At 47.1% G+C, this 27,850-nt stretch overlaps 1 protein-coding gene across 2 annotated transcripts in view; it reads left to right on the top strand.

Moving 5' to 3' along the window:
• LOC138246243 (uncharacterized) overlaps positions 1–27,850 on the top strand; it is a 796,965-nt gene that overhangs the window by 287,444 nt on the left and 481,671 nt on the right. The window contains exon 4 of one of the 2 annotated variants that reach the window (XM_069200654.1): positions 18,436–18,750. The exons of the other annotated variant lie outside the window; for it this stretch is intronic. Within the exon in view, the coding sequence (XP_069056755.1) occupies positions 18,436–18,750 (315 nt within the window). The remainder of the gene's footprint in view (positions 1–18,435; positions 18,751–27,850) is intronic. 2 annotated transcript variants of the gene reach the window in all.

Here is a 27,850-nt window from a genome sequence, read left to right as displayed (position 1 = left end):
TGGTAGATGGGTGACTGTCTGTTGGGGTGATGACTGCAGGTATTGTGGATGTGCTGCATGTAGGTGTGTCTGTAGTTGTGGTGTCTGCGGATGTGGTGACCGGGCTGGATACCTGAGGGTCTGCTGTCGTGATGTCTGTGGGTAAGATAGGTGTAGTGGCTCGATCTGTGATTGTTGGTGTGGTGTCTGCAGGTGTGTCTGTGATGTTGGGGGTAGTGGGGGTGTCAGGGCAGGTTGTGACTGTTGATGTGTCTGTAGGTGTACGTTGCTTGTGTGCCTGCCGTTGGTGTCTCTTGTGGTGCTTAATTTTGTCTGAGCTACCCTTGGATGTTGAGGTGGATGCATGCTTGTCTGTCTGTGTGCTTTGGCTGATTCAGGGAAGAGGAGTTTGGCATTGGGAAGAGGAATGTGGAGGGGGGACGGAAGACAAAGGGTGACTGGCTGACATCAGTGTGGAGGCCAGAGCCTGAAAGGATCTCTGTAGGCATGCCAGAGCACAGTGAATGCCCTCTAGGAAAGCATTACTCTGTTGGACTTGAGTTGCAAGTCCTTGGATAACATTCGCAATGGTTGACTGACCCACAGAGATCAACCTCTGGAGGTCAATAACCTCCTCACTGAGGGCAGCAGGGCTCACAGGGGCCAGGGCAGAGGTGCCTGCAGCACAGGAGATGCCCACCCTCTTGGGTGAGCTGACACAGCCAACTGGGTGGGGAGCTTCAGGGAGGGCAGTGGTAGAAAGGGGGGGTGGAGAATGATGGTGCTGGAGTGGTCCTAGATGCGTCCACCACCACCAAGGAGTGTCCACTGGAGGAGGATTCTGAGGATGATGATGTAGATTCTGTCTCTCCCGTGCACTCCCCTCACCCTCCAGGCCACTGGATCCCTCGCTGTCAGTGGTCTCAGCACTCCCTGTCCCATGGCTGGCAGCTTCCCCACTTATCTGTGTCCTGTGTTCTTTGACTGCTTATGCTGATGCACACAAACAGAGAGAGAGAGAGGGAGGGAGCGAGAGGGTCATCACATTCTTCACACACACACACACACACACACAAATAACAGTAAGCACAACTGTAGGTATACATCTTCTGCTAGGGAAGTCCCAGTTAAAAACCCTTTAGAGCCTATATCATGTCAAAATATGATACTTTTGACTACCCCATTTGTCATCTGTCTCACCAAAATCATAAGCCAAGTATTTGAGAACTACTTGACCATCCCATCAAATCACCTATAACTCTATGGCATCATGGTCATCATGGCCTGGTTAAAGCAAATATTTCATCCCAACACAGCTCATCACTGTCCATCATCTTATCAGGAAATGCAGGTGACAGATAACAATATATCATGCCTACTCTGACTCAGCACCTGCCCAGTCCATCACAAAAGTCATGTTCCATGAAAGGAAAGTCATCCCACTTCACATATGACACAGCACCTTGCCTTCCAATCACATGCCTAGCTGTTCCTTCTGTACATAACTCACACAATGGCAACATTCTCTGATGAATACACAATATGTGGCAGTCCCATTCAGTCGCCATCACATTTTGACATTACATGTCTGGAAAACAACAATATAAATACTTGTGAAAGATTTTACAGGATTTTCTGCAGTCACTATTGAGAGACATTGTCAAATACACAACTCAATGTACTGCAATTGGGGGCTACCGAGCACACACGATACATCCATGGACAATCACAGAATGCACAGTTACAGCAACACAATTATTGACAACATACAATTTGCCAGGAGGGCTCATAACATTCCACCTGACATGCTGATTCAGTGCCACTACATGACAACTTGAGTACACCTACATCACGTACTGATGTCCTGACATGTGATTCCTACTAGCTAAGTCCTGGCTGAACACTTATACAACCGAAAACCAATGTACCCATGAATTACACATGCACCTATACAACTGCTATTTTACTGACAACATATCCCACAGCACCAACAGGTGTATGTGAAATGGAGCTACTGCTAAACCATTAAATCAGCCAATATGAGCAGAGCCAAAAACAAATCTGTCCAACAGATCAGCTGAGGTAAGTGTAGGAAAAAATGGCCTACTATACATGATCAGCCATGAAATATCCATTGAGACATGACGTTGGCAGTTAATACCATATGTAGCACTCTTATAGGTATGGTATTGGCATATCTAGCATGGGCAAATGGTCAAACTGCCTAGCCACTTACCTTCTCTACAACAAAGGCATTGGGATACAAGTTATTTATCCACATGTCAATGTAATGTCAACAAATGTTAAGGGCTAATAGACAACATGCGTTCCCCATTGTGGGATGTCCATCTTTTACAAACTTCACAAAACCCCATTGTATAGTTGTAACATGACAATGGGGGGACACCTCCTCAAACTTCATAGGGACAGTACTATATTGGCCATACCAATTGCCTGAATTGGATGCCAGCCTCACATGAAGTCTACAACTGTTTCAGGACAATGGATAGCTAGGCCCTGTAACTAATATCTCATGCCCAATATTGCACATAGTGGAGATCCATTTAAATAGGAGTGGCATGACACCTTAGAGCTACATAACACTATTTGGATGATTGGACCTGGGGACACTAGTTGGGAAGGATGATACAGCAGCTTACAAACATATATGGCTGGGTAGAGTCACACATGTGGCTCAGTCACATGTGCATCTCCACATGTAGTCATACATTTTGATGGACACTGGTGATCAACATGTTTCCATGCACAATCCAAAGGCCATATCTCTGTTTGTACATTGGCAACTGGAGTACCCTGTATTTCCAGTAGTCAACATACCTGTAGCACCTACAACACTGTCAAAGCTGCAATACTGAGATAGCATACACCAAACTAGCAGAGGGCAGTATTGGGTTCTATCAGTACTTACCACCTTGAGGTTGCTGTGCTTCCCTTAAACGCCCATCTACCTCAGGGTAGGCAATCACCAAAATGCAGGCCATTAAGGTGGTCAGTGTCCGACAGGCACCCCTCCCTCGTTGGGAGGACATCCCTAGCTTCCAGGCCCAGGGTCTCAGGTATTTCACCGATCAGCACATTATTGAAGCCACCTGTTCCGTTAAGCTGTTCTGATTATACAGTAAATTTTTTCAAAAGCTAAGCTGGTATTGCCAAAGTAGCGGAATCATTTGTTTAAAAGCATAACACAGAAATACAGGGCTGCCCCCTTTTCTTTGCTCCTAGCTCTTTTGACACCCTTATTCTCCATGTTAAATGCCACAACAGTATCTCTTAGTGGCTTGTTTGGTGCTACAAAGGTTTAGATAAATACACTAGAAAGAGTTGCATATCTAGGGAATCACAGCCAGTCTGTAGGAATGAGGCAAAAACACTTCTAAGATGGTGGCCTTGTGTCCTCTCTCCTGCAGAAAAAGGCCTGGGAGGTTTGCTGTGGCATCTGGCATACATCCACTACCATCCAAACCAAAACACATAGGAAAAAGACATTGGCCCTCATTAGGACATTGGCAATAAATCCTGCTTACTGCTGCGGTGATGGCCGCCAACATACTGCCGCAGTGGCGAATATCTGTTCGCCATATTGTGACACACACACACCAATCTGACAGAATACAGCCACATACACAAATCTGCCAGCCCAAGGGTCAGTGGAAAGGTGCTGTCCCAACACCCAGACCGTTACACCAAAAAAACAACGTCCATCACATTATGACCAACGAATCACCATGGCGGACATTCAATGGCGGTAAACCATTGGAGGTACATGACACCACGCTCAGAATGGACACCCACATACAAAACAACACTACATTGACCAATACTAAAAACACACACCTGATACTCATACACACACCACACACCCACAGCACTATAAAACACACACCCACATTACACACAACCCTTTACGAATACAAATTATGGCCGCCAGACTGTCATCAAGACCACTGCAACAACTAGACACACACACCAATTAAACCCATACATCCCTCACGCACCCCACATAACACACCCCACCACATTACTCAACACACTCTCACCAACACACACCACACACACCCATGTCTCCACAAAGGCATCCCCGTTTCACTGATGAGGAGTTAAGGGTGATGGTGGAGGAAATTGTCAGGGCAGAGCCACAGCTCTTTGGAACACAGGTCCAGCAAATATCCATTGCAAGGAAGATGGAGCTATGGCGGAGAATCGTGGACAGGATGAACACTGTGGGACAACATCCAAGAACAAGGGATGACATCAGGAAGAGGTGGAATGACCTACGGGGGAAGGTACATTCCATAGCAGCAAGGCACCAGCTCGCCATACAGAGGACTGGCCGTAGACCCCCAATTCCTCACAGCATGGGAGGAGCAAGTCTTGTCAATATTGCATCCTGAGGGACTCGCTGGAGTAGCTGGAGGACTGGACACTGGTAAGTCAATATTTACTACTAATCACCCCCCATACCTGCATGCCATCTCACACCCTCACCTTAATTCCCATCGCTCCACCGCATCCCACTTACTGCACCTGCACATATGACTAACCCCAATGCAAGCCCTGCATGTTATACCAATGCATGGACAGCCCTCCCAGCCCTGCATGGACACCTATCACCAAAGCATGCACAGCATAGAGAAACTAACAATCACAGAATACCTCACCATACACAAGCAAAAGGTGGCAGGGCAACACCAAAGCTAGAGGGGAAGATAGGGATGTACAATATGTCACAGACATGAAGGATAATACATCACTTACATCCCCACAGGTGCCCCAGCCAATATCAGTGGAGAGGAGGTACCAAAACTATCCAGTCCCCCAACAAAAGAGGCCCCCAGTGATGACAGTAACTCTGGACTTAAGGATCTGGATCAACAACCTGGCCTCTCAGGGACCACTGGACAGCCGGTCACCCCAGCCCACTCACAGTCCACTACAGAGCCTACCCCATCAGTATCCAACACTACAGCACCCACCCAGCGTACCCACACCTCTGTCCCCAGGACACATCAATCACCAGTGTGCCCACCTGTACAGAGATCCCAGTCCATACTTCATACCCAAGACAATCAGGGACCTGGGATCAGTGGAAGTGGGCACACCATACAGGGGACAAAGGCACAGGCCATAAGGGACACTGGGAGGACTTCTGTGCACCAGGGGGAAGACAGGACCAGGGAACCGACTCTCCAGGAGGCACTCTCCGAGATCCTGGGAACCTACCAACATTCCCAGGACATGATGGGCCAGATCCTTGACAACGTGCAGGAGAACAGGCGGCTGCAGGAGGGACAGTATCAGGGGATCAGGGAGAACTTGCAGGCCATTAACAACTACCTGATCTCCATAGCAGGGGTGCTGGCAGACATGGCCAACATCATGAGGGAGGCAACAGCACAGCAGCGGGCCCCTACCACTAGCCCTCCACCTCAGCTGAAGCTAGTGGCCAGGAGGCCCCACCACAGGACCCATAGGCCACCAGCACCCCTCCCCCTGCAGAAGGTGAACCACCCCACAAACATTCCATGCAACCTAGACAGAAGACAGACACACTTGCCAAGACCACCGCCAGGAAATGAGACTCTCCTGATTGTCCCCCTTGTGTCCCACACAGTCACCTTCTCCACTTTCAACTGCCTTTGCTCCCCTTCCTATGGCCACTTGGACAATGGACATGTGCTACAAACAGACTGGAACAATACCCTGGACTCTCCTCCATCATCACACCATTCCATTGCACTTTCCCCTCAATTTCTTAGCACTACAATAAACAACCTTGAACATAACTTGAATACTAGTGTTTTATGTTTTGAGAATGAGCATTTATGGAAACAGTCACATCTAGTGCAAATGATCTGAACACTGTGAGAGCATAGAAATAACGACCTGAAGCTGTCTGTAGTCATCACATCAGTACACAGTTGTTATATCACCAACATCTGTGAAATGACAAACCATAGGTGGCAGTAAGTTGACATGCACAGGAAGTTAATGCCATCATGCTACAGCCACACAGAATACACCAATAGTCATCGGAATGGTCAGTTGCTCTGTCTCACCTGTGTGTCATTGGAAGTATTAATGAATTACTGATGCTCTGTTGTCCTCATCGTCAGCCTCTTCATCCTCACTTTCCTCAAGGTCTACTGCTGCCACAGGGGCATCTCCAGTCTCCTCCTCCTGAAGGAAAGGTACATGGCGTCTTAGGGCCAGGTTGTGCAACATGCAGCATGCCACTACTATCTGTCAGACCTTCTCGGGTGAGTAGCACAGGGATCCACCTGTCAGATAGAGGCACCTGAACATGGCCTTCAGGAGCCCAAAGGTCCTCTCGATGATCCGTCTGGTTCGCCCATGTGCCTCATTATGACGTTCCTCAGCCCCTGTCCTGGCATTCCTCATAGGGGTCAGCAGCCACAATAGGTTTGGGTAGCCGGAGTCACTTGTAAGTATTGAGGGACCACATTTAGCCTCACACAATCCAATGGGGTACACACCTGAAGGCATACACTAACATACAGTGGGTATGGACCAAGGCTCACCTATTAGCCACACCTCGGGCCATCACATTTGGGGATGCTGCTATTCCTCAGAACAAAGGCATCATGTGACGTGGGAGATGTACTGGTCCACCAGGCACACCATCTGTACATTCAGTGAGTGTGCACTCTTACAATTCCTGAACACCTGTTCATTCTGGCGGGGGGAGGCAAATGCAATATGTGTCCTGTCAGTCACCCCAATAATACTGGGGATATGTTCCATTATATAGAATCTGGCCTTCACAGTGGCCAAATTGTCCACTTGGGGGAAAGAAATGTAGCTGCACATGTGTTTTACCAGGGCAGACAACACTCTTGTCAGCACGATTGAGAACATTGGCTGTGACATTCCTGCTGCCAAGCCCACTGTCACTTTGAAAGAAACAGTTGCCGAGAAATGGAGCACTGATAGCACTAGCACAAGAGGGGGATCCCAGTCAGATGACAGATAGATGAGATCAGGTCTGGCTCCAATTGGGCATACAGCTCTGTGATTATGGCCCTGTACAGTCTATAGGCGAGTATACTGTGTCTGTCCTCCAGTGTAGCCAAGTCCACAAGGGGCCTGTACACAGGGGTATGTCTCCACCTCCTAGTCATCCACAGCGGTAGGTATCTAAAGGACACAAGAGTGAGTAGGCTATCACAATTAAAACAATGGAACCACAACTTCAGTTTCCATGGTGCATTTCTGTAATGGGACAGTCTTATTGGTGAGGTATGTGCCAGTCTAATCTGTGACGCAGTTAATGTCGATATGACTGTTGCCCATCCCCCCCCAAAATGGCAACTGCCTGTCCTGTATGTAGGGACAGGTTGAAGTGAGGTAACTCCACTGACGTTGGGCGTTGTGGCGGAAAGCCGTCTTGCACCCCCGTGCAATTGCTCATTGGATAATATGGGGCTCTATGGAGTACAGTGGCCAATGGGGATCTGCACCGGCGGTGACGGTGTACACCGTAGCGGACGTGACCGACATTTTCTATCTGATTCCTCACTTGTTTCCTGACCTTCAACAGGGGAACACCTACACTGCCTGTGCTGCTGTGACCTGTGTCTGGAACCCACCATGGCCTGTGGGATGGGATAAAGGGCCCCTCCCTTCACTTTGGAGGAGATGGAGCGACTGGTGGATGGGGTCCTACCCCATTACGCACTGCTGTATGGTCCTCCAGACCAACAGGTGAGTACACATTGGGCACGATGCATGTGGGAAGGATGCATGGAGATGTGTGTGCAAGCATCGTGTCTTCAGGAGGGATGGGGGAATGTCTTGTGGTGGTGTACATGGTGTGCACCGGGCGATGTGTGTGCCAGTGGTGATGGAAAAGGGAATGGTGGGCCATTTGTGTGACAGGCTGTACTGTTTGTTTAATTGTGTTCTCCTGTCTGTATTGCCTCTGCAGGTCAGCGCCCATCAAAAGAAAGGATTATGGTGTGCTATCACCAAGGACATGTGGACCCTGGGTGTCTATAGCAGGCAGACCACCCACTGTCGGAAACAGTGGGACGACCTGAGATGCTAGGCACGGAAGACCGCGGAGGCCCAGCTGGGGATTGCCTCCCAACGAGAAAGGTGCCGTTCGGAACCTGACCCTCCTGATGGCCCGCATACTGGCAGTGGCCTACCCAGAGCTGGATGGGCGCTTGAGGGAATCACAGCAGCCACAAGGGGGTGAATACAGTGGGTATTATCCCAAAAATTGGCAGGTGGGGTGGGATCAGGGGGTTGGATGTGAGTTAGTGGGTGCCCCTAAGGCCAGGCCAGACATTGCACCGTGGGTCATCTCTAGGGTAATGGGTGAATGGCAAATGCAGGTAACCTAGCTTGTTAGCATTCCATTTCAGGCAGGGCTTTGTGGGTACCAGGAGGGGTGCAGTTGGTGGTGTGTGGCCCTCATCTTGCCTTAGCATCTAGCCATATCACTGGCAGTGTAATGCATAGAGCATAAGCCTGATCCCATGTTTGTGATGGTGCTGTGTATGCCAACTGTGGTGCTGGTGCAGTCATTGACCCAGTGTTTTTTTTTTTCTCTCTTACCCCTTTTTGTTCTGTCATCCTGTCCTTGTGTGCATTAGCATCATCTGGTGGAGGAGCAGGGGCACCAGCAACAGAGGGAGCTGCATCCCACAGGACCCAGGAGGTAGAGTCCACCGACGCAGAGGGAACCAGTTGGACGGAGGGCAAGGGGAGCACCATGGCGGGGACAGGAGGTGACAACACAGACTCAGATGCCTCCTTCGATGGGAGCTCCCTGGTGGTGGCAGACACCTGTGTGACCACCCTCGCTGCAGGTACAGCCGCCACCCCCTTACCAGCACCACCCTTCCGGTAGCCCCTCAGTGAGTTGCCCGTGCCCGCTCACCCAGGCGGGTGGACATCTCCTTCGCCCCAGGCACCTCAGGCCCTGCCCCAGTGAACCCTGCTGCCCTGAGTGAGGAGGCTATTGACCTCCTGAGATCTATCTCTGTAGGGCAGTCAACCATTGTCAATGTCATCCAGGGGCTGGCATCCCAGATGCAGCAATGTAGTGCATTCCTGGAGGGCATCCACGGTGGATTGGCGGCCCAACAGAGATCGATTCAGGCTCTGGCCTCTTCTCTGATGGCAGTGATTGTCCCTGTTTCTAACGTCCCCCCTCCAACTACCACTTCTCAGTCCTAGTCTCCTCAACTCCAACCCATCCCATGAACACATACTGATGAGCATGCACACAAGACAACACCCAAGAGTGGCACAGGCAAACATAGGCACCACACTTTATCCCACAAGCACTCACGCAGACACCAGACAGTTGCAAACACAACAACATCCACTGCCTCCACTGTCTCCCCCTCCCCCTCCTCCTCCACCTCCCTCCCAGTCACGTCCACACTCACACCTGCATGCACTGCACCAACATCCACCACCAGCATCACCACACCAAGCAGCACACACACCTCACTTGCAGACACCTCCACAACATCCATGCACCCAGCCCCTGTGTCCTCTTCCACCTTGTCTATCCCCCCAAAGGACACAAATGCAAGCACTCACATATCCAACAGCCATCCACCTCACATCAGCATACTGCCCATGCACCTTCACCCAAATCCAGCAGACATCAACCTCCTACAACCACTCCCTCCACCTCCAATCCCATCCCTCCTCCCCACTGTCCCTAAGAAGCTTTTCCTTGCCCAACTTGACCTCTTCCCTCCCCCATCCAGCCAGTAAGAGCAGGGTCCCAATGACCCAGCCCAGCACCTCAGCCAAACAGTGTACGCGGACAGTGGTGGCACCACCTAGTCTGGTGGGAAGGATACCACACCTCCAGCCGAGACGGTGAAGGAGCCTGCACCTCCAGCCAAGAAGGGAAGGAGCCTGCACCTCCTGCTTTGAAAGGGAAGAAGGCCTCAACTCCTGCCTGGAAGGCTAAGGAACACGTACAACTTGCCATGAAGGGGAAGAAGCCATCGACCCCTGTCAGGAAGGGTAAGGATTCCACACCCCATGTCATGGAGATGATGAAGCCCTCTATTCCAGCGGAGGCTGTCAGGTTGACACCACCACCAGTGGTCATGGGGCCCCCACCGCCAGCTAAGGAAGTGCAGCCATCACAACCTGCAGAGGCTGCCGAGGAGGCACCTCCATCTTCACAAGAGTGCAGAAATCACCAACTGCAGAGGCTACCCAGGAGGCACCTCCATCTGCCACCACAGTTCAGCCATCACTACTTGCAGAGGCTGCCCAGGAGGCACCGCAATCTGCCACCACAGTGCAGCCATCACCACCAGCGGAAGCCATGTAGGCCACTCTCCAGGGGCTGCTGTATGAGGGGCCCCCTCCAGACCCATTGGAAAAGTCACCCACCTGAGAGACTGTGGCCTTGCACTCCCCAGGACAGAGAACTGGGCATGGAGCCCCCTCCAGAACCAGTGGGAAAGTTACCCACTCCAGAGACTATGGTCTTGCACTCCCCAGGACAGAGAACTGGGCATTGAGCCCCCTCGAGAACTAGTGGGAAAGTCATCCACTCCACAGACTGTGGCCTTGCACTCCCCAGGACAGAGAACTGGGCATGGAGCTCCCTGCAGAACCAGTGGGAAAGTCACCCACCTGAGAGACTGTGGCCTTGCGCTACCCAGGGCAGAGAACTGGGCATGTAGCCCCCTCCAGAACCAGTGGGAAGGTCACCTAATCCATCCTGCAGATCTGGATTTCCTGCACAACTCAATGAAAGGCACGACTGATTTAAAGATGTGCAGGACATGTTTAGATTACAGCTTTCCATGCACACGGAAGGGCATTAATTTGGAAGAACAACCTTAGTTTTGAAATGCTAATGTCATTCCTAGCCTTCTTGGGAAAATGCTGCAGGCACCGTTTTTAGGAGTAACAGTATGTGGATCACAGGCTGTCATGGTCAGCACATCACCAGATCTTCATGAGGTGAAGCATGCCTCTTTCTCCCATCCTGAGCCACACCAGATTCACACCACAGAAGGTGAAAGTAACTCTGCTTGTGCACACTGTGCAGCCAGTCCTGAACTGCTCTTGGAGTTGGGGTTCATAGCCAGGGTGGGCACATTTTGCCATTTCAACACCAATACTACGTTCAGAAAATTAGTGAGTGCAACGAGTTGGCACAACAACCTCTAGGAGAGTTTGGAAAAGCTCTATCCTGTAAATGAATAATAAATAATACATTTTTGAAATCTTGTGGTCTATTTGCAGTCTTCTTTTTCCCTCATTTGTTTTTTGCATTCCCACCCCAACTTCCTTCTCATCCCTCCTCGTTAAGGATTCTTCCTTCTTCACCCTTCATTCTTACTGCACCTTCTTCCTTCCACCTCTCTTTTCCCTCACCCATCTTGAATTCATTGCTCCTCTCAATTTCTTTCTTCATCTTCCTCTCCATCTCCCATCTTTTCTCCTTCTTCATACATAAAAAATTGATAGGACCCACAGTTTTTCTTTGAGACATGATAATAAACCAAGGAACACTTTACCAGTGGAAGAGTGGGCCACTCATTTTCTACAGAATCAGGCTCAAGGGCATTTCTGACAATATCAGTGAGTCTGTTCATCCTTTGTGTCACTTCTGTGCCTTTGCCACCCCACACCATAGTCCATAGTCCATATACAAAAAGATGCACTGTTTAGAAGTATGGCATTGAAAAGAAAGCATAAAAAGAAAAAGGGTGCATAGAAATGCCTCTCATGTGGCAACTGCCTGCAGTAGTTACATAGTTTGCGGGTGGGGGGCGGGGTGTGAGGAGACTTTACTGAACATCAAAAAAGCACCATGAGGAGGAGGAGGAAAGGTAGTGGGGGATAACTGATATTTTGTGTCATCTCTAAATAAGCACAATTCCCACCAGTAGAATAAAGAGAGTGGTACTGGCAGCGCACAGAAAAGGAGACAGCACAGCGGGGAATGCACCGTGGCATCGAGACCAGTGTTTTATGATAGTCACATGTTATTCATACCACTCATAAACAAAAACAAGCTGCAGCTTCAGCTGAACCATGTTGAGGAGCAACTTCAAGGTACATTGTATTTCAGCATCTCATTCTAGAATGTTTGTATTTTTTCCAGGAACCATTGTATGGTCAGTAGGAGGCAGCAAGCTGAGCACAAAATATATAACAACTGCAAACAACGTGTAGTGCCCTTCTGGACATGTTCTAGTGTTTCACCAGACACTCTGCTGAGGGCTGGCCTCACACTCACCCCCCACAACCATCCAACACAGGCGTCACCAGTCAGGTGACACTACCAATAAAAAGGGCCGGGCACACGTACCCATGGCCAGTTCCTACAACCATGCTACAGTTTCTGTGTCACCTTTATTTCGTAGCATGAAAGCCTAGGGCCCCCAACACTACATTGGCGACGAGTGGGTTCGCCCCATGCATGAACCGGCTGCAGCCCGTCGCTCCTCGTGGGACAGTGCCTAGAGTCAGAACGTCGCGCCTGCAGCCCCACCCCCACAGAGACATCCCGTGAGGCCTGCAATGGTGAGGAAGCTGCTGCAGCCCGTGAAATGAGAGAAAGCCGCTTTGAAGCCCCAGCCCCGCCGGCACATGACCTGGTAAGGGCTTTCCTGCTGCCCCTCTTCGCAAAAGCGGCCACGCCCAGCCGACCGTACCCCCCTGAGAGCGGCGTGCCAACAAGTAGTAGTGAGCCTCATAGCGGCCCGCAGCACCTGCCAATACGGCTGCGGTCGCCGCAAAGAAGAATGGACAACGGTGCTGCCTCGCACTGAACGAGGTGCGAAGTGACCAGGGCTGCCTTCCCCCCTTGTCAGCAAAAAGAAAACCATGGCCCGCAGCACTGCGAAGACATCTGTGAAAGCAGAAGCGCTATGGTACAGACATGCACCACGAGGAACAGTGAGGAGCATGGCGGCCCGCAGCGTTAAGAAAGGACTGCTGCAGCCGTGAAGGAGAGAAACGCCGGTGGTGCAAAAATCCCCCCTCCCCACCAAGCACCCACCATGTGGTTTAGCGGCCCGCAGCACTGCCAGAATGGCTGCGGTCGCCGTGAAGAGGAAGGTGATGGTGATATCACGCACCCAGATAAGGCGTGAGGTGCCCAATGCTGCCACCGTGCCCCAAAGCAATATTCCTGGAATGGCCTTGGAAGGCTGCACACGGCCCGTAGCGGAAGGCTGCTGAGGCCATTGTGTTAGGTGCAGAGGTGCTGCCTCGCACCAAAATAGAATCCGGGGAGGTGCCCAGGGCTGCCCCCCCTGCAAAAATGCTAGGAAGGCCGAGACACGGGCCGCAGCATGAGGGAAGACTGCTGCGGCCACGTGGATGGAAGGCGAGAGGTGCTGACACGCACCAAAGAAGAACCAAAGTGCCCGGAACCACCCCTCCCACAGACCATCGTGCAGTTTGCCTTCCTCTTCACCAAGAGGCTGTACAAGAAAATAAAATAATAAAATAGCACTTACCTGCAGTTCCTGCAGCCCCCTCCAGCCTGATATACTCCTCCTGGGCAGCATGGCTCATCTCCAGCATCTGATTTCCACAAACGAGGCCCCTAGGAGGAAAGACTGTCTTCCAGCTGAGAAGAAGTGCCACAGTGGCATCTAGTGGCCAAAGAAAGGTACTGCATCCTTGTGTCTATTTTACCAGGGAAACAAGCTTGGTTGAAAGCAAGGTGCCAGCAACACCCCAGAAAGTGACTGATCCAGACCAATAGCACGCCCTCGTACGGAAACAGCGCAGGAGACGGAAACGACGTGCATGACGCTGCACAGCGAAGGAGAAGACTGCAGCTGTCTCAGCCAAGCTGCAACAGTGAGAAATGGACTTATGTGCCACGCATAGCCTGCATAGCCCCTGGCGGCCGTGCACAGCTCCTGGCAGCCGCCCGCCACCACCGCCGGAATAACGCCGCATGCCCCAGCAGTGATGGATATCACCGCAAGTGTGGAGAGGGACATGCCAGGCTTCAACAAAAGATGCCCAGAAGGAAAAGGGACAATGTCAGAGGTGCACAGAGAGCTGCGCCACCGAAGCTGACCACACAGGAGCCTGTGAGGATGGACAGAGCACCCAAGAGCATGATGTAACGCATGGGACAAGAGGCCATGCCAGACGGCCACATAGTAACAGAAGATAGCCACCGTTGGCCCATCATTGAGCAGATCAGCAGAACTGACCAACCCTGCCAGCAGTTGGAGGCAGGAATGAGCGCCGCAGCAGCACAGTCTTGAGGCGCAAGAGTGGCACCCTCGAGTGAAGAGATGGAGGAGAACAGTGACCCTCCTGCTTAGGAGCGGTCCACCAAGAGGATCCAGGAACGGACCAGACCTGCAAAAGTTCAGATGGGTGAGTGGATCAAGTCCTACTCGAGAGGCTGCGACCGAGCAAGATGCACCGGCCGAGGAGCAGTGATAGGTCCATGTGATGCATCATGCGACCTGTGGCCCGACGCCACATTGAGGAGAAAGAGCAAGATGCAATGGCAGAGGTGCAGCGGAAGGTCCATGTGACGCAACATGTGACCTGTGGCACAACGCCACACCAAGTAGGAAAGAGGAGAAGATAGTGTGGCACAATACCACAACGAGAAAGGACGAGAAGAAGAGAGGAGTGTGACAGACCGGTCACACCACTGATCAGCTCCATCACAGGTGTGCAAGTGGAAGGAAGAAGAGCGACACAACTGAGGACTCATGCGAGCAGATAAGAAGTTATCCATCAGCACAAGACAGCCACAGGGGTGAGCGGACATCACTGAAGACAGCTATGCGGGTGGACCCCCACGCTTCTCAGTGCGACCGTCCTGCCACTTGTCACCAGCTGATTGGCTGCAATGGCATCCCTGCCACCAACTGCACAGGCCACATAAGACCCGCCAGTGGCCATGAAGTCCATCAAGTGATCTTTCCGCCGATGAAGACGCTGCCACCTGTTTGATCTGTGGAAGGATGAAAAACAGATCATCATCATGATGAGGTGCATCACCCAACTACCGAAGGAGCACAGCATCACCTGAGTGAAGCCAGAGTCAGCAACAATAACCGAAGCTGACCGGCATATCTGGCAACATGGAAACTTGCCACCTGAACACCTGCCATGAGCCCCGTGACCCAGACACCTGCCAATGAGAGCAGACCAGACCATTTGGGCCATCCACCCTTGGGGTTGCACAAGACTCGGACATGGCCCTGTTGGGAGTTCAGAGTGACTCCTTTCGTGCGGCCTACGTTGGTCCGCACAGCCCACGCAGTCCCGTGGCAATCCAGGGGCAAGGGCCTTCAAGGAATTCCAGTGAGAGAGGAATCCTGCTGCAAGAGTTACAACAGAGACAGCTCCACGTCAGGCATCGGGAAGCACGGAGGTCTCATACAAAGATTGGTCACCCAAAGACTGTACTATGGCCAGAGCACCTGAATCCTAATGGCTCGAGCAAGCTGACCCTGCATCAACCACGATTGTGGCTCCACACGAGATTAGGATGTGGTCCTATAGGTGGTTCCTCTGCGACACCTTTGCTGGGCCTGGGATAGGTCGGCACAGTCCACACATTCCCGTGGCAGCCCACCAAAGGACCTCGAGAAGACTCCTGTTCGATGGAGTTTTGGCACAAGAGGGAAGCCTGCTGCAGCTCTGCCTCTGGACACTCAGGTGCACCAGACCGTCATGTCATCTGCAGTCTTAGGAGGTGTATAATCTCCAGAGCCGGAATGCTGTCCAGAACTGTGTACAGTGGACTCCCCACTGCTCCAGATGCACCCGCATCAGAAGTTGTACATAGACTTTGACAACATGAACCCAGGCCGGACCGGACTGACAATCCCTAGCAAACTGTGAGGTCGTGGACAAGCAACTGAAGTATCCGGATGTCATCTGCACTGCTGTTTGTATCTAGCGCAGTCTGGTTGAACAACGGAGGTGCGCTGTGATGCCGAGTGCTCAGCTACACCTGTTCTATGCCGCAGGTCAGGCAGACCGCCTGAAGAGACTCTGTATATATATTTTGGGTCTTTGCTTCTCTCCCACAGGTTAGACTTTGTTGTTTCTTTCCTCAATAAAGTTTGGGAGGGTTGTAGTGTCCTGCTGGACACGTTCTATGTTTCACCAGTCACTCAGCTGAGGGCTGGGCTTACACTCACACCCCACACGTATCCAACACAGGCGTCACCAGTCAGGTGACCCTGCCAATAACACGGGCTGGGCGCATATGCCCATGGCCAGTTCCTACAACCATGCTACAGTATCTGCGTTACCTTTATTTTGTAGCATGAGGGCCATGGGCCCCCAACACTACACAACGCACGCTTTTTAGTCGGAAGCTCACACTGGAAAAACATTGTTTTCAATACTATTAACTCCGCTCTAAACTAGGCCCTAAATACCAACAGGGCAGGGTGCATGATATTTAAAAAGTAGGACATACATATTTAAGTTTTACATGTTCTGATAATGTCAAATCAGCAGAAGTCGTTTTTCATAGTGGCAAGGCTGGCTCTACCATAGATAAGTTACATTACACAACATTGTTATGCATAATGCCAGCTTGGGAATAGCTATTGCTATGTCCATGATTCAACAAATAAAATTAATAGTAATTTAAATCCCATTCTGATGATAAAGTCAAACTTAGAAGGTAAGGTTTCCACCTGGTTGAACTTGGTCCCTGAATGCGGCCTCAACTTTTGACTTTGACCCAGTCTAATATGACTAGATATCTGCAGTTGATGTTTTGTGCTTATTGGTGCTACAAACATTTAAAACTCTGGAAAAAATCACATCTCAGGTTCCCTATATCCGACTTTTGTTGTTTGGGTGTCTATTTGCTTATTACATATTTTCTATTTTTATAAATTGGAATGGATTTTTTTTTGTGTGTTGTACTGTCTACTTTTTAACTGTTTTGGCACTGATAAATGCTTTACACATTTTTTCTAAGTTAAGCTTTTCTGCTCTGTGCTACAGCTACCAAGGGTGGGCTGTGGTTTAAATTATTAAGACCTAACAGGACCTTAATAGGAATAGTGCTATTACTCGAAAAGGATTACCATCCACTTGAACTACAGGCCTTAGAAGCTGCACGATTTCCCCGTAGTGCTGATAAGCAGAAAATGCAAGGGTTGCTAAATTAATGCAAACAGCTTAATAAACTAAGGGCCCAATTTAGAGATTGTTGGATGGCCACTCCAGAGTAAACATGACAGATATCCTGTCGACCTATCATTACAAGTGTATTTCGTCCTAATGCACTTGTAATAAGGCTGATGGAATATCACAAATTTGTTATGGTGTACCCATCCATTAAACTCTAAATCAGGTCCCAAGTTAGCGAAATACTTCTACCTATGTCTATTTGACAAAGTTTGCTATAGTCTTGTGCTATTGTGGGTCTTTTTTATACTGATTTAATGTTACTCGCACTCTCGGGAAGAAAATAACGATTCCTAAAGTCTTGGCAGAAAGGGGTGCAGTGAAAGAAGTACATAGGTAGTCACTCATCCATTGATTGCTTCAATTCAGAAGAAACTGAAGTCGTGGCTTGTGAGGAATAAGAGTGCATTGCTCACTGAAGAAATAGTGTCGAAATTCCTTATATTGAACATATGGAAGGGGAAAGAGGTTCATGGGGTTCCAGACTTAATAGAGAGAGAAAGACAAAGATGTAAAAAGACTAAAGTCTGAAAGAGTTTGGTTATTGGAAATTATGGCGAAATCATCCCGTCTGAGGGTGGGAAAAGGTTAAAAGTTGATTGCAGCTTCTCGGTCTTGCTTGAAAAAACCGGACAGAGAATTTGCGACTTTGCAGGAAGGGAAGGCTGAGCAGATGTCAACCATGCAGCATATTTTCATAACCAATCCTGGATTTCGGAAAGAGTTGTGAGCTCTTTAAGAATGCACAGTTAATTGATTTGGCAGAAGCTGAGCAGAAAGCCTTCAAAGCCCATTCACGAAGCTTATAGCTACGAATACTCATCTGTGCATCATGGAGTACAAGGAATGGCTCTGCGAGGCTGGGACTTTTAACAGCAGAATTTAGAAGTCTCAACCCAAAAAAGGCTTGACTCAAAAAGCGCCAGAGACAAGACATACATTAAGAGCAACAGGAAAAGAGAGGGAACAGGAAAGAGCTATTGAGAGAAAGACAAAGAAGGAGAGAAATAAAAATAGGTAACGAGGCAGAGAAAGCAAGTGTGGCAGGAGAGAGGCGAAAGGGACTCTGGAGGGCTAGGAAGAAAGGGAGCGCGAGAGGATTGGACATTATGGATTGCTTTACTGCCGGTTTAATTGTTTCCCAATTATACGTAGTTAAACTAGAAACTGAGTATATTTGGAAACAGAATATTAGAAACGTGATATTATGCATTCAGATATATCTCGAAGTCCTCTCACTTGTGCTGCTTGTGTTCTTCTTTCCTACAGAGTCCGCTTCGATGAGACTGGTGGGCGGACTTAAGTCTTGCTCTGGGAGAGTGGAAATATTCCATAGCGGCCAGTGGGGGACCATATGTGATGATTCTTGGGATTTAGAGGATGCAACCGTGGTGTGCAGACAGATGGGTTGTGGCTCCGCGGTAGCCGCAAAAAGTTCTGCTTCCTTTGGCGAGGGGTCGGGAAGGATTTGGATGGATGACGTCAGCTGCACAGGAGCGGAACCCTTTATCGAGGCCTGCCAATGCCGTACTTGGGGAGAGCACAACTGTGTGCATGGTGAAGATGCCGGTGTGGAATGTTTAGGTAATACATTGCTTTATTTATCCAGCATTTTAACTGGCTCAGGTTGTGTGAGAACGTCTAACCTTATTTGGTCTTTTATCAGTTATTTGATAAGTGGACGCATTAGAGGTATGACGGACCTTTTGACTATGCCTAGAGTTGTTCCACCACAAATCATACCTTCACCATTTGATACAACATCCTAATCAATAATAAACATTGTTGGACCTGGCCCTTTTTTGCAGGGTCATTCCCACACTTTTTGCCTCCTTCCTCCTATTTTTCATGACCTGTTTTTCTTGGCTTTTGAATTCTGAGCACTTTACCACTGCTAACCAGTGCTAAAATGTATATGCTCTCTGTGTAAATTGTACTGTTAATTGGTTTTTCCATGATTGGCATATTTGATTTACTGGTAAGACCCTATTAAAGTGCACTAGAGGTGCCCAGGGCCTGTAAATCACTAGTTGTGCCACTCACATAAGTAGTCCTGTAATCATGTCTCAGACCTGCCAATGCAGTGTCTGTGTATGCAGTTTTAAACTGTAAATTCGACTTGGCAACTGTACCCACTTGCCAGGCCTAACCCTTCCCTTTTCCTACATATAGGACACCCCTAAGGTAGGCCTTAGATGGCCCCATGGGCAGGGTGCATTGTATGGTTAAGGTAGGACATATACTAATGTGGTTTTATGTCCTAACAGTGAAATACTGCCAAATTAGTTTTTCACTGTTGCAGGGCCTATCTCTCCCATAGGTTAACCTGGGGGCTGCCTTAAACATGATTAAAGCATAGCTTCCCTTTGGGAGCAGATAGACAAGTGGAGTTTGGGACCTCTGAACATACAATTTAAAAATACATCTTTTAGTAAAGTTGGTTTTAAGATTGAGTGTTTGAAAATGTCACTTTTAGAAAGTGGGCATTTTCTTGCTTTAACCATTTTTGTGACTCTGCCTGTTTGTGGATTCTCTGTCTAGGTTAGTTTGACAGTTGGGCTGTTTGCACCTCTCTCCAGACAGTGACACAAAGGGGGCTGGGTTGTAGCCTACATATACCAATGAGCCATCTGTGCTAGGAGGGAGGGGAGAAGTGGTCACTCGCACCTGAAAGGGCTGTGCCTGCCCTCACACAATGCAGACTCCAACCCCCTGGTGTGTGTCTGAGGCTTGGCTGGGCAAGGCAGGATTTCACAAACAAGTGAGACTTTCGTTTGAAGTAAGCCTATTTCAAAGGCCAAAATGGGGATAAGAAGAGCACCCAGACCCACAGACTTTAAACACTTCTTTGGGTAGACACTTTACCTCACAGACACTTCTGGACAAGAAACCTGCTGGTGAAGAATCCCTGAACCAGACCTGCTAAGAGGAACTTCCTGGCGGCCCAAAGGACTCACTGGGACTGCTTTTCTGACAAGGACTGCTGCCTTGCTGTTGCTCTGCTGCCTTGCTGCTCCCTGGCTGTGCTGAGAAGTGCTCTCCAAGGGCTTGGATAGAGCTTGCCTCCTGTTCCCTGAAGTCTCAGGACCTAAAAGACTTCACTCCTGCAACTGGATTCCTTGTGTGGTGAAAATTCGATGCACAGCCTGCTAAAAATGACGCACTGCTTGCCCTGTGGTGGGAAATTCACTGCACACCGAACTGGAATGACACAGCACGACTTCGCAAGGAGAAGATCGATGCAGCACCTGCATTGCAACCTGAACTTCGACGCACACCCCAACGGATCGACACACAGCCAACCTAGGACGACGCAGCCTGACTTCCAGAGAGGAATCGACGCAGTGTCTGCCGTGCAGGAGAAATTTCCACGCAACGCCCACTGAATGGATAGAGCGTGTGACTTCGCTCCGCAAGCCCAGGATTCCATGCACAGTCCTCGGGGCGCCAGAAACCCCTGCATCCCGAAGAGGAACCAAGTCTGCATGCCGGAAATCAATGCAAAGCCTTCCCCTGCGTGGAAAATAATGACGCAAGTCAGTGTGCGAAGGGGCGAAACCGACGCACACCTCTGCGTTTTCCACGCGTCGTCTCCTCTGCGGTCCCTTGCGGAGATTTTGAACACGAACCAGGTACTTTGTGTTTGCAAGAGACCTTTATTGTTATTAAGAGACATTTATTTGTTTTGCAAAGACTTCAGACACTTTATATCACTTTTAGAGTGATATCTCAACATCTACTTATTGCATTTTAATCATTTTGACCTGCATCTTATCAGATAAATATTATATATTTTTCTAAACACTGTGTGGTGTATTTTTGTGGTGTTACATTGTGTTATTGTGTGATTTATTGCACAAATACTTTACACATTGCCTTCTAAGTTAAGCCTGACTGCTCAGTGCCAAGCTACCGGAGGGTGGGCACAGGATAATTTAGATTGTGTGTGACTTACCCTGACTAGAGTGAGGGTCCTTGCTTGGACAGGGGGTAACCTGACTGCCAACCAAAGACCCCATTTCTAACAAACATCAATACTTTGGAGTCAATAATCTGTACAAACCATGACCCATTTGGCCATGAATAACCACACTTTTTAGTAAAGTATAGATGTTTATTTCCCTAAATTAACAGTGCTAATGTAACGTATATTAGTCTCAGAACCAAATGGTAAACATATACAAACAACACAGGTTGACCAAAATCTCAATTTAGCTAGAGCATTGATAACCACAATCTCAAGAGTTATATTACAAATCAATAACAGTAATAACTGAACGACAGAGATAATGTACATCTAGGCACAAAAGAAGAACAGAATCAATTCTTTGTTAATGATAACTATCCACATTTGGGCAATAGTAACTAACCTTCAAATTAGAATAGCATCTTTGGACTTCATGCAAAATAATTTTAGTTGAAGTTAATTTGGGAAAACATCTAACTACGACTCTATCAAAATAGCGGTTGGTACCTTAAAGGAAAACACCAATACAGCATAAAAAGAATAACATTTCATTATACCTCTCCTCAATGTGTCAGCAAGAGGCGATTTTTTCGTCAGGTGGACATCTGTCTGGTCAGAATCAGCAATGGGACAATGAAAGGGAAAAGCTCAGCCATGGTTGGGTTCTAAGTTAATCTGAACCATTTAGGGACAATAAGCTAAAGAATAACTTACCAAGGAATTGCTTTAAAGGATTTAGGAAAAGGACGGAAAGACATCAGGAAAGGGACTGACTCGAAAGGGTCAGGAAAGGAACTGCAACTGCCCTGACCCAAGCGCAGACAGGCCAAGTTAAAGTCACATAAAGTAAAATTGTACGTTCACAGTAGGACCAATAGTCATTACTTTATAAATCTAAAATATAACTAAACAGTCTTTCACATGTTGAGGATTGGCTCCTCTTCTCCTGTTCCCATCGTCATGTTCATCAGGTAAAGTTTTTTGGAGCAATCCCAGCTGTAGTAATTGTAGCCATTGTTCAGTCGTGGGAACATCTTCTCACGCTTCATACCTACAATGTTTCAATTTCTAGTGCAGCACATTTCAACAGACTGTTCTCATGAGGAAGTCTAATACACTTACAAATCGCTTGGTCAACTCTGTGTGAACAAAAGACAATATTTATTTTTGACTTTCCCAAAACATGTACATTTAATTAAGTATTATTTCACTGTGCAGCTTAACATGAGCTCTCTTCAACTAGGCCCAAACTTCATAATTTATCAATAACTAATATAAATTGTAAGTAAATACATGGCACAAATATGATAATGCATCTTATTAAGACGATTTTCTACATGTACACATCATTTAACTATAAATGCATATTATAAGAATTTTTCATTATTTTCATGATGGCCACATCCGTGGGCAAATTTCCATGACACACAATTTTACTCTATGTTATTCCAATTCAGGTAACTTCTTAACAGTTAATAAATCTACATTTATTAGTAATTAATTCAGCTTTCACACTTGTGTGCCAGATTGTATGAATACACAGTTCTTTTAAAAGTAGGTAATATGCAGTGCTTTAAATGGAAAATAATAAGTGCAGTTACCCACCATATTGAACCACGGATTATGGGTGGAGTTTGAGAACCAAGGGCAGGGCTAGGAGGCTCACATTCATTAATCTGGCTGAGATCTTCTTAAGGTATTACTTGCATGATAGAAAGATATTTCAGCCATGTGTATTATTTTTATCCATGCACATTAAAAAGATACATTTGACATTATTTTTTAAATTTCACTTGTGTAGATTGCTTCTTCACACATGTGGCACATAAACGAAATTTAAATTGTCACATTATGCACAATAACAGATAGTGTGTGCAATATGAGAACATCACCTAGACAAGTATTTATCAGGATCCCATTGTAGTTAACAGGCTGGCACATTTCAGTAGGCCCCAAGTACCTGACATCTGCGTTTTTCCTCCTTATTCAGCAGTGGCAGTTCGGTTAACTATGTATGTTCTCTTGAATTCCAGAGCAATGCTTATTTCCCTATGGTGGCACAAGTTAGTTTTAGAGTTACCCAATAATTGAATCATTATCAATTGCCCATGTGCGGGTCTCTCCAAATAATAATCACCATTATCTTGTTAAGGATAATGGGTCTAAGTTTAGCCTGGAAACTCAGATTCAAGCCTTTTTCTTGCAAACTCATTGAGTCTACTTAAATTATGTTTTTAATTTGTCTCTCAACTAAGGTCACGAGGATTTAAATGCTTTCTCCTAATTGGGTAGTGCAATATTCAGTTTATTAATGAAACCAATACGTTGCCTAGATCACCAAGATGGTTTAATAATGCTTGTTCAGTAGTTAACAGACGCCTTCGAACCGCACTGACCAGCAAACCAAAGAATAGGGAGGACGTAAACCGTCTTAGAATTCGTCTTAAAGTTTAGCTACAAAAAAAAAAATCTGAACTCAAAAGGAATACATGGGAATGTTTAGAGATGGCACGTATGTTCAAAGATTTTAAAGCATTTTAACACACGGTTAACTTAGTAAAAGGAAAAAACAGCCTTATGGCCAGTCAAAAGAATCATATCAAAGCTGAAGAGTGACTATGTCACTTTAATAAATGTTATTGACTCTATTTCCTCTTTGCCGTGATGAGGTTACTTTATCCCTAAGGAATAGCCCATCAGGTACAGCCCCAGAACCAGGTGGTATGGATATCTGTACTGCAAATATACACCTTCAGGTCCCCTTACCTACTATGATGTTAAATAGCACAGCCAGAGAAAATGTATATATTTCTTTTACTAGATTGAGGAACGAAAGTAAAACTCTCCCAACTAACTTAAAGCTGTGATAAGAGAACAGGCCTGGCTTACCTCTCAGGCAGGGGCTGCAAACACTTGCTCTGCTGCTGAGAGTATGAAGTGACAAGGTGATCCTGTCATAGTTGGACTCTTGCTCTGGGCAAGACTGCTGGTTTAGGGATGACAGCACTTTTGTTTGTAGGCGACTAAGCCAATCCTACAACAAGTCGCAACTGTCGGCCCAACCCTCCTGGCTGACAAGCAGTACCTCACCAAAAACCTAAATAGTAAAAGGTGATTTCTGGCAGCCTTTACACATGGACTCAAGAGTGTGACATCTCAGGGGAGTTATGGTTAAACGGAGATTACCCTTTTCTCACATAAGCAACACGTCTCATTCACACAGACAAAGAAAGAGATGCAGTAGTTTTCAATAGGTTTTATTAACAAGACTGCAATCTACTGTAAACTGAATGGGCTGCAATGATTAGGATAATGAACAATGCAAGAAACAGAATTGTAAATCTGAGAGTCATGAATATGAAGACCCCCACCATCTTGCAATAACATGAGATGTGAAATAGGCCCTAATACCCTAGCATGATGAACCTAATCTCTAACCTACAGAGAGCTACGTGTGTTAAACCTAATCTGCCCGTACCATATCCATGAGAAGAGTCCCCCAACCCTTGTTACTTTGGAATGAGGTCTCTAGATCAGACTCATTAGGGACACGAAGGCTGGGTCTGCATGAAGGCGACGTGTAGCATAGATAACGTTGATGGCATCTGGTAGGAATCCCTCTTATAAACCTGTCTGCGTGAGATGTATTGTACAGATATTGTAGGACCCCTGACGCAGGTATGTTCCCAAACAATAGATAAGGCATGCTTGGGGCGGCAATTACATAAACAATTCCCTCCAAAAATACATTATGTTCCTGTCACACGTAAGTGGGAAAGGGACATGATGTGAATACCTACGTCTATCAATTGTCTTTGACACTGATAGTGACACCTTCACAGAGTGGCACTGATAACATGAAATCAAAACATCTTCCTAACTATAAACATAGCAGCCATCTTGGGAGAAATAATGAAATAAATGCGCTAAAACAGAGCAGGCTAAGTAGGGTAAAAGTCACTAGGTGACAGGGGCACAGGCCTGCCAGCCAGAAGGCTAAGCTAAACTCCCAATTCCCATTAACACTAAATAGGATCCACTACACCCTCCCTGTTGCCGGAACAAGTATGACACCATAATGATGATGCCAGAGAAGGTTCATGAACTCAAGTTAAAAGGATCTGTACTAATACAAGCTAAAATTAGTTAAAAAACTAATAAAATCCAATTCAAACTAGTTCAATAATAGCTAAAACATACAAAGAGACAAAATGTAGATCACGACAAGCACAGCAGGCCATAGTTAAATGAAATGTTGGCAAGCTTTGAAACTTTAGAATAAGCCAATGGTCAAATTAATTTAACAGTAGTCATGATCTTGAAGAATGTCGTCGAAGCCATCAAAAAAAGGGTATCCAGGAAAGAAATCACATTGTCAGATGCCAGATCGTTGACAGGATTGGCAGACAGATCCACAGAGCAGTAGTACGCAGCAGCCTCAGGCGCAGGATCACCTGCGAGGACAGCACCATCCAAAGTGCCTAAAGGAGCCAGATAGCCCACCAAGGTCGGCTCGTAAGTGGCCTCACAAATCAGCCTCAATCTCATGGGGCACAACCAGGAATGAACCCTCATTGGAAACATCAGCAGTTCTCAGTCCACAGGAGGCACTGGCAGAACAGCAAGACGCACCGAAGGTAGATGTTCGAAGAGGCACTATGTGCAATGAAAGATGGATTGCACACACCATAGGAGTGGTTGGAATGGCAGTGACCAATCATGCTCCAATTCTTCCAGCAACGGAGCACCAAAGAACTGCATCATGAGGTTACGACACAGCTGCGCTGGTGGTAGTAGCTCCATCACTCTGTTTAGCTGGGAAGGCACAACCATTGCGTATCAGGAACAACAGCAGCAGTATCCCGATGATCAATACCAAAGCCACAGGAAAGCCGCCAAACACACTTGAAAAGAATGAATGGATGGCTAAAGGAACGACTCCGCAGACAGTCTGGAAAATAGACACGAATCCAGACATGACAGCCTTAAAAAAGTGCAAAATCCCTGTAGTGCCTGAAGCGTTGTATATTCTGGATACCAGCTTTCCAAAGTACCTGGGGAAGTTGGCATTTAATAGGGATTGTATCTCAGCTGATGATCTTGCTATCTGGAGAGTATATGTCTCTCTAGACAACGTCTACGCAACTTGTTTCTGGAACGGTAGCGCCTTTAGTCTGCTCAGCTTGTCATAATTTACATTAGTAGTATCAATGTGAGGCCACATTTCTGCTACTTTTATCTTGTGTAGGGGGAATAAAACATGTCCGTAACAAGTTACAATCTTAGAGACTGAAATTGCATAGGTAATTCCTGTTTTTAAATCGAAACAGCTCTGTTCATCAGGACCACCTAACTTCCATTCAAAAGTATGTGGAATGCTGGATGAATCAAAGGGACTGGAGTACTCTACAGAAAACAGGCAAAGTTTGCGTCCGCCGCATTGCAAAGGACATGAAGGGACACCTGTTTGCAGATCATATAATGACTGTAGTAGTCTCACATTCTCTTCCACTGAGAAAGACCTCTGTTTTGCCGTTCAGACATTTATATTCAAAGGGCAGCTCCCACTCTTCTTTAATATAGCTATCGCCTAGCATCTTACATCTGCCTGCGGCAAGATATTTCAAGCATTTTGAAAAACAGAAGCTGGAAATTCAAAGATTTATAATGTCATGTGTGAGCCATACTGTCGATGGACTTTCTGCAACCATGAAAGGCAACTTTTCTAACTTTTCTATATGAAGCATGGTGAAGCTCGCTTCCCTTTTATTCATTGTCTGTTGTTCCCTGGATAAATTAAAAGTAGCAAACAGGTCACTACTCTTAATGTATTTTCATGGAACGTGGCTGAATCTGTAGTGTCCAACCTTACGGTATGATGGAACACAGTTGATTTGATCCATGGTGTAAAAAGGACATGTCATTCTGAATAATATCTATTGCAGATGACACTATGTTATTAAGGGAGTATATTCTGTTGGACAGGGTGTTCATGCCATTATCGACAACAGCTAAAGCCTTTTCCAAATTCTCCTTATCAATCTGTCTTAAATGCACAGCTGCTTCCATTTGAGAAAGCTTCCAGATCTCATTGCATATTGCATAGATGAACCTTTTAAAGCGAGGCTTCCTGGGACCTAACAAGAAATCATGTTGATCTATGTCTTCAAATAGTGTATTAAGATGTTCTTTAACTACTGCTAAGGTGTTAGTCTGCAACCATTGTTGGCAGTTTACCCACACTGTATGGAATAACTCTACCCGAGTATTGACCTGAGACAAAGCAAGGGTCCAGCTGGCTAATCTTGAAACCCCCTGAGAAATTAACAAAACACGCCTGACACCCAGGTGTGTCTATTGGCCACAGTAACCACCCGCCGGGACTAGAAAAGTGAAGAATCATAAGTACCAGCCTGAACCTTTGCATCTAATTCTTACTCTGTGACATTTAGGAAGGAATGCTAGCTGTTGAATTTTGACAGTGTGGGGATTCTGGGTGCATTAATTTCTTTATTTTTGCTAACCCTGGACAAGATATCTATTGAGTTGTGTCATTCAAAAATATAATTTAAACAGGAATATGGCACACTCTAAATAAAGCTTCCCTACCCTGAATTTGCCACTCTTGTGTTCCCCATACACTCTTTACATCGATACTATTCATCCAGTATTCATATCCTTCAACTGCAATTCGGGAAACAAAGGAATCAGAGTAGA

Source organism: Pleurodeles waltl, chromosome 7 (assembly GCF_031143425.1).
Source record: "Pleurodeles waltl isolate 20211129_DDA chromosome 7, aPleWal1.hap1.20221129, whole genome shotgun sequence".
NCBI lineage: Eukaryota > Metazoa > Chordata > Amphibia > Caudata > Salamandridae > Pleurodeles > Pleurodeles waltl.
The sequence above is the reverse complement of the archived record's forward strand: the minus strand, read 5'-3'. Positions and strand labels throughout refer to the sequence as shown.